The sequence below is a fragment of the Thunnus thynnus genome, chromosome 16 (assembly GCF_963924715.1).
Source record: "Thunnus thynnus chromosome 16, fThuThy2.1, whole genome shotgun sequence".
Lineage (NCBI taxonomy): Eukaryota > Metazoa > Chordata > Actinopteri > Scombriformes > Scombridae > Thunnus > Thunnus thynnus.
The window spans coordinates 5,378,970-5,393,650 of record NC_089532.1 but is presented as its reverse complement, the minus strand read 5'-3'; the positions used below and the strand labels follow the sequence as shown (position 1 = coordinate 5,393,650).

Genomic DNA, 14,681 nt, shown 5'->3' with positions numbered 1-14,681 from the left:
ATTTTAAGGTTTTACTTTTTTCTTCAAAAGCACTGCAGCATTCCTTGTGAGGTTTTGTGCTCATATGTACCTGCACTAAACTTCAGATCCTCAAACAAAACATCAGGTTGTTTATTTCTGTCCATTTACTCATTGACTCTTCATGGTCATGTTCTTCCTAAGCCTTTTTTTTTTATTGGACCTACTTCCTACCAAATGAACATGAAGACAGTGAGGTCATTCAGAGTACCAATCTTTTTATATTCTGAAAAGAGAAGTTACTCTTAAAAACTTTTGGTAAGTCAAATGTCGCCTTGGATTAAAGATAACAAATTAAACTGAGTGAGAGAATGTTTTTTAATTTGAGTGAACTTTTTATTACACTCATTCACTGTTTTGTCTGTCCTCTTCTTCTCCGCAATGACTCACATCTTTCAAATAAGAAAGAAAGTGCTCCCTCCTCCTCCTCCTCCTCCTCCTCTTCTGCCTCCTAATCCGTGCACTCAGCAGGATGTCCAGAATGAGTAGTTTGAAGTATGCCCTCTATGATCTGAGGGGACTTTTGACTGGTGCAAATTATCTATCCACCATTCCCAGCTGCCTCTGCCACCAGCACCCACACACACACACATACACACACTTATCCCAGCAGCTGAACAGAGGCCAGAGGAGAAAGATGCTCAGAAATGCCCTGGACCCAGCATCCAAACACAGACAAAGGCACAGCAGGGGGGTCTGTGAGGTCCATCCACACAGGAAAAGGAGCACTTGTAGGGGGATTTAACAGATTTGTGAGGCAGGTTGAAGCCCAAAGAAGAAGAAGAAGAAGAGAACTTAGACTAAGCTTCTCTGACTCTCATTGTGCAGAAAGGGTCAAAATTGGGAAAGATTGCGGTGCAGAAATCTGCTTCTTTAACTTCCCGAATACCTCAACCCACCACCTTCTCCCACAGCTTTGTACGTGCTCACTGTACTGGCTTTAACATCTCTCCTCTTTTGTCTTACAGCGTAATGTACGTGTTTGGTGGCTTCAACAGCCTCCTGCTCAGTGACGTCCTCATGTACACCTCGCCCAGCTGCCTGGCCTTCTCCAACCAGGCGTCCTGCAACCAGGCCTGGCCGGGGATCCACTGTGTCTGGAACAGCACCCAGGGGACCTGCCTGCCCTGGGAGAGCAACACTGTCGCACCAGAGCAGCAACAGCTTCCAGCTTCCTGTAACACACGATCATGTAGGTGACACCACCATCACACTGAAAACCCACATTGGTGCACATCTGCTGTGTGAAATTAATCCGAGATTTTCAGAACTGTGCTGTTTTTTTTTCCTTGAGTGTCTGCAGAACTCATTTGCATTCACAACACCGATGTCCAATGAGATGCATAGGCTGTCAGAAACAGCTTGTTTGTCACGGACTGCCAACGCAGTCTTGCACATCAGAGAGTGAAAATGGCAAAAAAAAAAGAAAGAAGTGTCACCAGGGTGGTTTTATGTGTGTGTGAGGTTTTGAAATGTAGAAAATGCGGCATTGATGCATCTTTACAAACTGTCAAGATGCTGCTGTTTCTGCATAACCGGAAATGACCGGTCCATCAGAGACAGATGTTCCTCGGGTCCCTATATGTTCAGCTCCACATCTAACACTGGTAACTTTTCTATCGGACTCGGACAAGACACAGACATTTTCAACATCCCTGTGATAATCACTTATAGATGCCCGATGGGATTTGCTGTCAAACAATCTGGTACATGTCCCAGGAACCTCATTACTGTTAATGATCAGCCTCAGAATCGCCTGAAGCCAGCTCTTTCAGCTCTTTCTGCTCTAAAGTCGACTACTTCTGGGTCTTTTTCACTCGTCACTTCAGATGCTAATTTAAATTATTTAAATGATCCACAGGTTTTTAAGACTAGAAGTGGTTTTGGTTTCTTAAATATACCTAGTTTACTAAGTCATAACAAATATGATCATTTAAGTATCCGATTTATCTCAAACACATCTGGATGTTATGATTTTAAGACTTGGCTGAAAAAAAGAGCTTGATAATCAATCTGTTTCTTGAAGTGGATTTAATATTTTCAGAGCAGATAGAGCTAGTAAAGGAGGTGGTCTGGCAATATATGTAAAATCATCTCTCTCTGTGTACTTTAGCTGACTTCAGTCTCAATTCCTAAATATTTTAAATTTATTTCCTTGAAAACTGATCTGGGGCATAATATTTCAGTAATAGTAATTGGTGTCTACAGACCTCTGCTCCTTCAGCAGCCCTAGAAAAACTGGGTGAATTAATGACACCATTGATTGATCATAAGGTTATTATACTTGGTGATCTCAATTTAGACTGGCATACCTCGGCATCTAATAATCTTAAAGAACTTTTTTTTACAATCGTAATCTTACACAGCTTATTTCACATCCCACTCGCCCCAACCTGATGGATTCTGCCAAGTCGAGCTTGATTGACTTAATATTAACAAACAGAGCAGAGAGACATCCTGCCTGTGGTGTTTTTGATCTCGGTGTTGGTGACCATTGCCTGATTGTTTGCATTAGAAACAGAGGAAAACTAATTCAGTCAGAAGAAACTTAAAAAACTTCAATGACCAGGCCTTTCTACGTGACTTTTACTCTAGTCCAATCGCAGACGGTCTCGAAATCGCTGATCCTGAACTAGTTCCAAGTTATTTTACCAATGTTTAACTCATGCACCTTTTTAAAAAGTCAAGAACAAAATGTAGCTTCACTCCCTGGTTCACTGCTGAGCTTTCTACCTTATTTTATTCCAGAAACAAAGCATGGGCTCTGGCTAGGTTCACCAGAGACTCTTGTCATCGGCTTGCCTTTAGACAGCTGAGGAACACTGCTACTCTCAGAACAGCCAAAACTGACTATTATCTGCACTCTTTCACTAATTCCTCTTTATAACCCAGTAAATTCTGGAATATGGTCAAAACTCCCTCTAACAATTCTAGCACTCCTCTTCCTGCGTGTTGGTAATGGCCTTACTCAGATAACTAATATCCATGAAATTTGCTGCTTTTAACAATCATTTTGCTGCATCTTGTCAGTTATTTGACAGTCTTACTATTGGTGCCAACGGTTGTGTGGAAGAACATAGGTCATCCTTCCTTAATACTACTGCTGAAGTAAAAACCACTCCTTTAGCTTATCTCCTGTCTCCAGTAGGATGGTAGCTGCCATATTGATGCGCGAAAATTAACAGGTGATGACAAACTGGAACCATTTGCTTTGAAATCTTCAGCACTGCTAATTTCTGAATATATATATATATATAGAACTCATATTTTCAATCTTGGCATTACCTCTGCCGTCATTCCTACAGTTTGGAAGACTTCCTATGGTCTTCCTCTCCGTAAAGATGGTAGTAAATCTGAATTAAATAATTATCAGTCGATCTCAAAACTATTTTGTCTTGCAAAAATATTTGAATCACTTTGTTAATGAACAGCTGAAATCATTTTTATCCACGTATTTCATACTAACTCTATTTCAGTCTGGCTTCAGGCCTAAGCATAGCATTATTTCTGCTACTTCTTTAGTTATTAACAATATAGTCTCAGCATTAGAAAAAAACACTGTGCTGCTCTTTTTATTGATTTTTAAGGAAAGCTTTTGACACAGTTGACCACTCTTTTACAACTGCTTTTACAATGACTTTCTTTGGATTTAGACAATCCTGTGGTTTCAAAATTATCTATCTGATAGGTTGCAGTGTGTCAAGATAAGTAATATTCAGTCATCTTTTCCCCCCATTACAAAGGGAGTTCCCCACGGTTCTGTCCTTGGACCAGTTTTATTCACTATTTACATAAACGATATTACCTCTTCATTGTGCAGTTGTAACTTCCATCTATATGCAGATGACATGGTCCTTTATAGCTGTGCAGATTCTATTCATGCTGCTACTCAAAATCTACAGCCATCATTTATCCACCTTCAAAAACATCTTCATAATTTGAAGCTGGTCTTCAACTGCGCAAAGACAAAATGGATGTTGTTTTTGAATGCAAGAACTATGATAGTTTTGAAATTTGTTCTGTTAATTACACCATAATAGCGAGAGTACAATACTATAAATATTTAGGCATTTAGGTTGATGAAAAATGTACTTTTAAAGTCCATATTGACATACCGTTATCAAAGCTGAGTTTGAAATTGGGCTTTCTTTTTATAAATAAATCTTGTTTTCCTTTGTTTACAAGAAAAAGAATTGCTGAAGCAGTTTTCCTCTCTATATTGAACTGCAGGGATGTTATTTATGGGCAGGCGGCCAGTTCCACTCTCAAAACCTTTAGATGCAGTATATCACTCTGCATTAAGATTCATCACTGGAGATAGTTATGGGACGCACTGTTGCCTTCTCGAAAAACTGCTCTGCCTGCTGAATCAGTGAGGAGGGATCAGCATTTGTTTGTTTGCTTTCTTGGCATGTTGGTAGCCATTGTACCCACTCGCAGACATGGCTGCAAGGACCCAAAATACGTACAGAGTTAGGAAGATCTGTTTTCTGCTACTGTGCCCTACATACTTGGAATATGCTTCGAAAAAAACTTTTAGTTGACCTCATTAATACTGTTGAGTCAATTCCAAGGTTTAATTGCTAATTTTAATGACTAACTGTCATTGCTTTAAATTGCTCTTATTGTTCTTGTTTTATTTATGTATTTATTTGTCTCATTGTCAATTCCTACTCCTTTACTTTTTTAGCATTTTTAATTTTACTTTGTTTTTAAATAATGTAGCCATGTATTCTTCTTTTATTGCTATTTGATTTTAGTGGTATCTGCATTTATTATAAGTCTGCACCTTGGCACCAATGAAAATGAGGGTTCTCCCTCGGTGCATTTTCCGAGGTTTTAAATAAATAAAATGATGATGATTTGTGATTAAGTGTTGAAACAATCAGTTCACTGTTTTTTTCCAGCACTTAATCAGTTGATCAACAGAAATAATAGGTACTTATAAGGGCATTAAAGTAATTTCAGCTTTCAGACATGAAAATTTGCTGCTTTCCTGTTGATGATTACCTGAGGGCATGTGGGAGTGTGCACGTTTATGTTCATGTGTGGATGTATCTTCTAAACACATATCACTACAAGGTATCATTTTTTTCCTTCAAAATGACAGTGTGTCCCAGTTCTCGGGGTCTACTGCTGTGTGTGCATGCAGGTGTGTCAGGTAGGACAGGAAGAGGTAATCATTAGGGACAGTTCCACCGGCTCTCTCCTTCCCGTAGAGAATTCTCTTCCGTTTGCTGTTTGCCATTTGTCACAAAAAATCCTCTGTTTCTCCAACATGGCTGGTCTGATTTTCTGGTTTCGGCATCTGCAGAAGTGCTGGCAAATGGAAACTGCACCCTGGAATATCTTTTAGGCACATTTAATACCAGGGAGGCCCTTTGCTCTGCTGCTGTCTGGCAGTCACCCTGCCCCAATTTCCCCCAGAAAGAACCTCTTGTCCCGAAAGTGTTGACTGATCTGTGGTTCACAGCGGAATCTGAATTACTTAAGCTGCTGTGGAAGAAATGAACAAGAACTTAATAAATTCTTTTATGCCTTCATTTTGCCCTCTAGGTTAATTTCTAAATAAGAAATTACAATGATGGCAACAAAACATTAACATTAAGTAAGTTTCAAGTGTTGAGGTTAATGCCACCCTGGTCTGACATTATTGAATAGGGAAATAAGTTGAAATATGTCTTTTCAGTGATTGGATCCTGGGTCAAAACGTAATCAATTACCAACTAAGAACAGCCATTTGCATTGATCATTGGACCGTCTTCATCATTAATGGATTAAAACAAACAAAACAAAAAACTGGGGCTCATATTTACCAGACAAATTATCTGAAAACTAAAAAGTGAACTATCATTTTTGTCTTTAATGCTTTAAAATTACAGATAGATATCTCAGTTTGGAGTAAACCTGTTTACATACTGTACTGTGTTTCTCCATCCTTTGCAGATGCTGATAACGAGAGGTGTGACCAGTATACAGACTGCTACAGCTGCACCGCCAACACAAACGGCTGCCAGTGGTGTTCAGGCCAGTGTGTTTCTCTGGGAAGCAACTGTACCGCTGCCACGGTAAGAACAACTGACCCCGCTGACCCTGCTGAGAAGATAACAGATGATCACATGTAACTGCCACATCTGGCATCTTATGGTCGCCTAGCTCTTTTTTCTGAAACGTTATCTATCTCCCTCCAAAATTGCTGTAGTCAAAAAAGTAGCCCTTAAATCGGTACATTTCCAGGGAACAACAAATCTCCAGGAACAACCAGTTGTTGGAGGACATGGGGAGCAGGGTAAATCTGTTCTGAGACAGAGTGGGCAGAGCTTATCACCCCCATTAACCAGTTCTCTTTCACAGCATTTGTTTCATGTCTCACTGTAGGAAAAGCATACAGCGTAACATCATCAGAGACTCCTATTGCATTCTGCTAGCCAGGATTGGCAATGTAAGGGTGACCTTACAAATCTAACCTGCCTTTATGCCTAAGGTGTAAGGGTCACATTCCCCAATTGACTTTGTGTCCTTCTATCCCCCTTCATTCTCCAGATGAGCATCAGTGGTTACATATGTTGTGCTCAGTGCTGGACTGAACCTTGGGCAAAGAACCACTTGGGGAAACCAGTCTCAAAGCAGCGGCTCTCTCACTGAATTGTGGGGGCTATTTTTTAGCTTATAGCAATAAGGGTTTGCAGCCGCCAGAAGGGCTGCATACACATTCTAACAGGGATCTCACCACCTCATGGGCCCTTTTCATAGGGATCTCTGTCCAGGAGATTTATACTTCAGCAACTTTGGCCTCCCCACACACCTTTGCCAGGTTCTACAGGCTTAATGTTACAGCTCCTCCATTAGCCCATTCGGTGTTAAGCCTCAGTAAGGCTCACTTCGGGACAGTTGGTCCCCCATTATCTGCCCAGCAATCTGGGAGTCAGTATTTCCCAATGTGACACCTGAAACAAATGCTATGAAAGAGAATTTTAGATTAATTGCGTAACCCCGGTTCTCTGAGTAGTATGAGTGAGTGTCTCACCAGACCGCTGTCCTTGCTCATTCGCAGTGAGTAAGAGGTGAGTGTTTTTGAATGACTGCCAGCGTAGCGTCAAGCCATTTTACAGGGGGAGAGTCTCCACCCTCGCTGACTCTGACGTGCTTAGCTCCAGCCAATCCTGGCTGGTAGACTGCAATAGGAGCTTCTGATGAGGTCACGCCATAGGCGCACCCCAATTTGAGACACTCACTCATGCTACTCAGAGTAATGGGGTTACGCAAGTAACTTTGGTTTCCTTGGGGAAACAGTAGTGTTTGAGTGCATTTGCTGTTTGGGGCATTAAATCTATATAGTGATGTTTTAGTCAAAGAGCTGTAGCCCTCCTTCTTCAGCAGTGCTTTCAAAACTGATGTTGAAGGGTGTATCCTCCCTGCTTTTTAACAAAACATAGCAATGTCATTTATATGTTTGTTTTTTGTCATACAGGTTTTGTATATGAATATATGAACCCCTTATAATCTTAATAGTTGTTTGGATAGTATGTGTTTATGTAGCCACTTCCAGTCCAACTCCAATAACTTTGGCAGGTCTTTGCTTTTTTAATAAATAGCCTACACAAATATTGTTCTGACAAAATGTCCTTTCATTTCCTCCAAAGTACATCTTACAAACTGGGATGTGTCATATTCAGATAATAAATAAATAATGTTCTTGTTTCCAAATCTGAATCAAAGAATATTTTGATACATATGGCTCAGTCTCTCTGACTACAAGTATTCTATCATCTAAATGCCTGTAATAACCTCGCTTTCCTTTTAAATAACTGTCTTTATTTAGACAAATATATTTTCATTTTCAGATTTTTTTCTCATTATGTCCTCAATCACCACAGTCTCTTGTTAATGAGAATCTCATGAATCTAGAAAGACTTAATGAAATGTTGTCCCCTTCTATTACTAATGAAATGACATTTCATTTCATGTGCTTCATTAGCAGGTGTCATTTATGAAGCATGAAATGTAGTAATTTTATACTTTGAGCCTAAAGAGTCAACGCCTGTTGTTTCCTGCTTTCTTCCCAGGGGGCCATATCGGAGTATGAGGTTTGCCCTAAGGACAACCCCTCCTATGTGTGCAACAAGAAAACCAGCTGCAAGAGCTGCGCTGTGGACCAGAACTGCCAGTGGGAGCCTCGCAACCAGGAGTGCATCTCACTGCCGGGTAACTGCGTTTGTTATCAGTTTTAGACAGAAAAAACAAAACAAAAGCACATAACCAAAATAGAAACAACAATTAAAATTAGATATTAAATTAGAACTCACATGTTGCCTCACACACTCTCACATGCTTAGACATGCAGTAGATTAACCTCACATACAAGCAAACAAATTCATATTTGTTTTTGCTTTCAAATAATTAGTTTAGATTTTGTTGTTAGTACTGCAGCTTGTGTCAGGCTCTGTCTGTTTACTTGTGTTGCTTGAGCTTATGGACTCACCAAATTTCTTTAATCCAAACACAAACATGCTATTCTAGTACATTCAGATGTCCAACACCTTATTTTTTAAAAGACCATATGTTTAAAACTGAACAATAAAAATGAGTAGCCAAAAAGACTGTATTTAGCCGGGAGCCGGCGGGTGCTGAGCAAATCAAAAAAACAATATAACCAAAAGAGGACTCCTAAATCAGAGCTAAACTTACTAACACAAAGAAAACAACAAAAATAACCCCTCACTCTCTATGTCTAGTTTTCAGTGGTTTATAACACAAGAAGAACAGCACCCCTGCTCCTAATGAGTCTAACAAAGCAAACTCCTAGTGTGTGTGCATGAGCAATCAGTGATACTTAACTACCCCCGGCCCAGTCCCCTAACAACAAGCGATCGCTGGAGAAGCACAGTTAAACAGCGAGTGCTTCATACTAGTCTCACACCAATTTTCATACAACAACAACGAGAGGCACCTTGGCGGGCCGTTCCCCGAGTCCCAGCCGCTCCGACTGGCAGGCTTGCCAGACATTTATCAGTTCGGCACACGGATTGAAGCCTCAGGATTGGAGGGCTGGCTAGAGCAGGGGCCTCTCCAATCACGACCCTCGCCGATACCAGCCGGGGGAAGTGGGAGGAGCCTGGATGACTGGAGACTTGACATGACATAAAAAAGACACGGCAGAAAATGACTGCACACAGACACACACAAGGCAGCTGTAACAATCAGCTTTCTGTAGGTGGACCAACCGCTGTAGTACCAACTTCTCAATTGTTCTTTCTATTCCAGAGAACGTGTGCGGTGAAAGCTGGCATCTGGTGGGCAACTCTTGTCTGAAGTTCATCACAGCGAAGGATTCATACGATAACGCCAAGCTGGCCTGCAGGAGCCACAACGCCGTCCTAGCCTCGCTCACCACGCAGAAGAAGGTGGACTTTGTCCTGAAGGAGCTGCAGATAATGAGCGTGGTGGTAAGGAAGAGGCGGGGTGGTCGGACCTGGGTATTAATTAGATGAAAGAGATTAGATGAAACTTTAATATTCCCCCAGGGGAAATCGGGCCATCACACAAGCAGCGGATACAATTTCGGAAAGACTTAAGATACAGAGTGTGATGAAGATAAAACGGAAAATTACAGCAAGAAGATTACATCAATTAAGATTGAGGAAAAGTCTTCTTTGACAGTTTTTCATTATTAAACAGAGATGTATGTGTGATTATCGAGCTAGTTACTTTACAGATGAGACAAAAAAAAACAGAAAAAGAATCAGAAACCGACTGATCACGAATGAAAACTACAAATGTGACCCAGAACTTTGGTCCTTGTCGTGCACTTGTTGTCTTTATATTTCACCTAATGTAAAAAAAAAAAAAAGTCTTTGTGGTACTGGCCACCTTTTTATCAGCAGGTGAGCTCTTGTTGGATTCTTTTCCTGTGATTTGTGGACCAGTGAGCTTTGAAACAAATCTCTTCTTAACAGAATCTTTCCTCCAGAGCTCAGACATCTCTTACTCGCTCCATTAGAGCAGATATACCGAAATCTATCCCAACAATCGACTAACAATTGCAAGCCGCTGTTTATACCATCAGATGCAGGTCACTTCTACAGATATGTGTGAAGGATGGGCAGATGTACAGTACAGTGTTGGCTTTCGTCTTGTCAAATTAGAAATAACACATACAGAATACAGAAAAAGCATAAAGAAGCCAACGACATACTGAGTTACTGAAGTCCTGAAGGTTTTTCTGAGCCTTGTAGCTTTGATTCTGCATCCTTTATAAATGGTTGCTTGTAATGTTGATGATTAAGAAAATCCAATATTAAAATTAATCCCAAAGATTTTCATTTAAATAAATGTCTGTTAAGTCACTTTCTATAAACGGATGAGGTAAAACAACGGTGACTGAGTCTACGGCCCGCTGATAAAAGCTCTTGCATTATGATTATTATGAATTCAGCTTAATATAACTTTAAGTTAATTAGAGTTGGTGAAAATTTACAGCTGTACATGTTGAGAGTTTGGAAATAAATCCTAAAAATATGAGGTTACAGGGCAAATTATTCAACAATCACTATTTGTAAAGTTTAGTTTTTATTAATCAGTTAGTTGAATTAGTTGATTGACTGAAAGCTAATCTGCTGCTATTTTGATAATTGATGTTATATAAACTATGTAAAACTAAATATGTTGGGATTTTAGACTGTTGGTCGGACAAAACGAGATATTTGAAAATGTTATCTGGGTTATATAATAATTTTCACAGTTTCCTGAACTTCTCTAGACAAAACAATTAATCAGTAAATCAATTACTCCTGAAAATAAGCCGCAAATTAGTTGCAGCCCTAAAATATTACAGCTAAGTGTCCAGAAAGGCCACTACAAAAAGGACCGATATCCTGTGCTAAAGTAGGTTGACATTTCCTGAATTAAGAAACACTGTAGTGATAAAAACCTCAAACTTTCAAGGTCTTGAGGAAAAAAAAGGATTTTTTGGAATTACCATTATTGGCCTAATCGCAGCTAAATCTGACCAAATATTTGAGTGTGTATCTACACTTGAGTTCACTGAAGAGTGTTACATAATACAAAATGTGTTAAAAGCACTTCGAGACAACGGCTGTAACGACCCACTACGCACTTAAATGAAACATGGAGTTCATCTACAGCTGCAGTCCAGCAGGCACAAACACCGCTATCCCTCTCTGAGGCTACCCATGCGAAAACGTAAGCCACTCATGGTCCTACATAGTGCCCTGGAGCCACCAAATGACACATGTAACACTGAAGCTAAATAGGATAAGAAAAATCGAGTTCTTATCTCAAAGTGGGGTTGGAACTGAGGCAAGTTCCCCATCCATACCAATTAAATTGTGTAGATTTCCCCTGTTGGTCTAAATTAAATTCTGATGGTAAGTTACAGGTAATCTTTGTGCTTGTACAACATTGGTTCAACAATGAAAACGTGCACACGCACAGATACTCTGAAACATGCTTCACCAGTCTTCCTGGCATGTTATATCGATGGTGCTTGTACTGTTTAGCTGCTCCAACTATTTCCAGAGGGGATCAATCAATCCAAGAAATGCAATTAAATCCCGACGGAACAGTAATTCGACCCACGTCTCTGAGAGATCAAGCTCCCTTTGTTTACTACTACTGCAACAGCATGGCGATTGATTAGAGATGGGATAGATAACAGAGCTTCTCCAGTCAAGTGAAGTAAAGCTGCTTTTATTGCCAGTCAGTCAGTCCGGTTAAATTTATGCCGGTACAGATGAAAAATAGCGCTGACATGTTCTTTTTTTTTTTGTTGCGTACAACTAGGGCAAAGTTGGGATTTCTGACAAAAAGATGTCTATCAGAATCTGTGTTTGACATTTGATTTTCTTCAAATGTCACGTTAGTCTTCTATGGAGTAACTGGCACTTCAGTTGTGGCCCCTTGAAGCAAAGAGAAGCTCAACACCACCCACAGTGATGAAGGATTTTCCTTTTGTTTAAATTATTTGACGGTTTAGAGGTTGAATTAATGAAACGACAAAAGTTATACCACACAACCGCCGTTAATAACCATTTGACTGAACTTAAACACTGTCAAGCTCTCAAGAACAATGAATTTTTAAAAAGAAAAAGGTGTAAAAATCCTTGTTTTGACTTTTTGCTCTGGTGTGTGTTTTCAGTACAAGGCCACAGTGACACCGTGGGTGGGGCTCAGGAAAATCAACGTGTCGTACTGGTGCTGGGAGGACATGTCGCCCTTCACCAACACCACCCTGCAGTGGCTTCCCGGTGAGCCGAGCGACGCCGGGTTCTGCGGCTATTTGGCCGAGCCGGCGTCCAGCGGACTGAAAGCACAAACCTGCATCAGCCCGGTGAACGGGAGCCTCTGTGAACGGCCAGGTTAGTTCACAAAACTAAATGAGAATCCTTTTATATTAATTTAGGCTACTGCTATGATTACTAGTTTTTCCATTAGGGCCTCATGAGGCCTCTAAGATACAGAATCAGTTGTCCTGGGGGGGAAAAAAGACAAATTGTTATGCCCAAAGCTCCCTCCATGTCTGTCAGATCATGTTATTGTGTATTTCCAGCATTAATTAGCTGCATCTGACCCTTTTCACTCTGGCTAAAGTTAAGGACACACACATGCAGATGCAGCGACTAGCATCTGTGTTTTTGCACACCCATAAGCAGTAGGCAATGATGTTTTACGCACAATTAATTCTGCAAAATTGCAAAGTAAGCTAGAGGGAAGGCAGGGGAATAATGGATCTGTAAATGGATTTTAGTTTTAAAAACCTGTAATAAAGACAATACCTCAAGATTTCTCCAGGATTGCATCAGACTTTTTGACTGTTCCATCAGAAAGTATTTGAGGATCAACTTTGTAACTTGCTTCTTTGATTAACAAATTACTTTTTGCACTGGTCCTCCAGGTCAGACACATTTTTCTGCTACTTAGATGTAGTAACACTTTGTTTACTATACTTCTGTGCAGCAGGGAGAGCACTTCCAGAAAGAGTTTGACTGAAAATCAATACATTCATATGCATTTTATTTCCCCAATATCACATATTTGCCTCAGGAGACTTTACAATCTGCACAGCATACAACAACCCCTGTCCTTAGACCTTTGATTCAAATAAGGAAAAACTTAAACTTTGAACATAATTTAAATATAACTTCTTGAAAATGTTTCTCAGCCAACCACAGTGCCAAGCAGTGCCGGACGCCATGTGCCATGCGAACCACCTGCAGCGAATGCACCAGCAGCAGCTCGGAGTGCATGTGGTGCAGCAACATGAAGCAGTGCGTCGACTCCAACGCCTACGTGGCCTCCTTCCCCTTCGGACAGTGTATGGAGTGGTACACAATGAACACTTGTCCACGTAAGATATCTCATTCTGTTCCATGTACAGTTTAATTTGCAGGTTTGTGATCATCCTTGTGATTTTTGCCTCCTATTATTTTAGCAAAACAAGCTACAACTGTGTATGTATATTATGTCTAAAAGGTGTTTCTATTATCACATTGTTACATGGTCTCTTTCCCAACATAGTGCGATATTTAGATTGAAAATAAAGCCCCACAAACATTTATTAGAACACAGAAGTGAAGTTGTTTTTCCTTTTTGGATTGAGACAACACTCCAAAAAACAAATGAAGTACAGTAACTAAATGGGATGATTTCTAACATTAATAATTTAAACACTGTTTGAAAACCTTTTAGTCTTTCACAATTCCCGTCCTTGAATTCTCTTGGTAATGCTTTGTTTTATGGTGCCATAATCGTCTAATATGTTTTGTAATAATTGCAAAGAAGTTTCTTGGAAAGAAATATGTATAATGTACTAATTTATACAATATAAAACCTTTATTTAATCAGGTAATCTCATTGAGATCAAGATCTATTTTGCAAGAGAGACCTAAGTATAGCCGAGAGAAAGAATAGATAATGGAGACTGTGTTCAGCTGCTACGCTTATAATGAATTTATTGTGATTACTTACTAGTGTAACCCAGAGAGTCTTTTAGTCGGTGCACAGCAGGTCAGCTGAACATGCAAAAAGTGAAATTTGTCCGTGGGCAAGCATATCCTTGTATATAGAGGATAAAGTTTCCAATAAGAAATTCATCATGAATTAATATTTATTCATGACTGGGACATACCTATTTCCCCTTTAATTACTCTTTACATTGTCATTTTTAAGAGACTCTCTAGGAAATATAGGAAAGTAAAATCTGTTGGATTCTTTTTATAATCTACAATGTCCCTCCATCAGTTGACTTGAGCATCATTGATGTCATCATACCCCAGTGTAAGAACCTTTCTGCAGTGTTTACCCCGGCATCGGCATCTCTCAAGTCGAAACAAATTGATTACACATTAAATGTTCACTTTTAAGTGTGTACAAAATTCTCTATGTGCTCCTTATGCCAGTTACCCAGTCCTTGTTCGATTTATTCCAAAAACAATTGCTGTTGCTGCAGTCAAAAAACACTTTGGGGAAAAACACTTTCTGTCTGACACATGAAAATGTTGCAGCATACTATTTAAACCTCTGATTAAGTCGCAGTGGTCACATGCAAAAGCAGCATCTCTCCCAGGCAGGATTCATGAGGTGCAATCTGTGTAAAGACCAAAACTCCAACATGAAAATAAAAGCATATATCTGAAGTCGACTCA

General features: G+C 39.9%; 1 protein-coding gene across 1 annotated transcript in view; it reads left to right on the top strand.

Moving 5' to 3' along the window:
• The window catches only part of atrn (attractin), a 144,968-nt gene that overhangs the window by 36,664 nt on the left and 93,623 nt on the right, over positions 1-14,681 (top strand). Inside the window, exons 12-17 of the mRNA XM_067615246.1 lie at positions 987-1,210; positions 5,965-6,086; positions 8,085-8,223; positions 9,283-9,464; positions 12,176-12,395; positions 13,199-13,384. Of these exons, the coding sequence (XP_067471347.1) occupies positions 987-1,210; positions 5,965-6,086; positions 8,085-8,223; positions 9,283-9,464; positions 12,176-12,395; positions 13,199-13,384 (1,073 nt within the window). The remainder of the gene's footprint in view (positions 1-986; positions 1,211-5,964; positions 6,087-8,084; positions 8,224-9,282; positions 9,465-12,175; positions 12,396-13,198; positions 13,385-14,681) is intronic.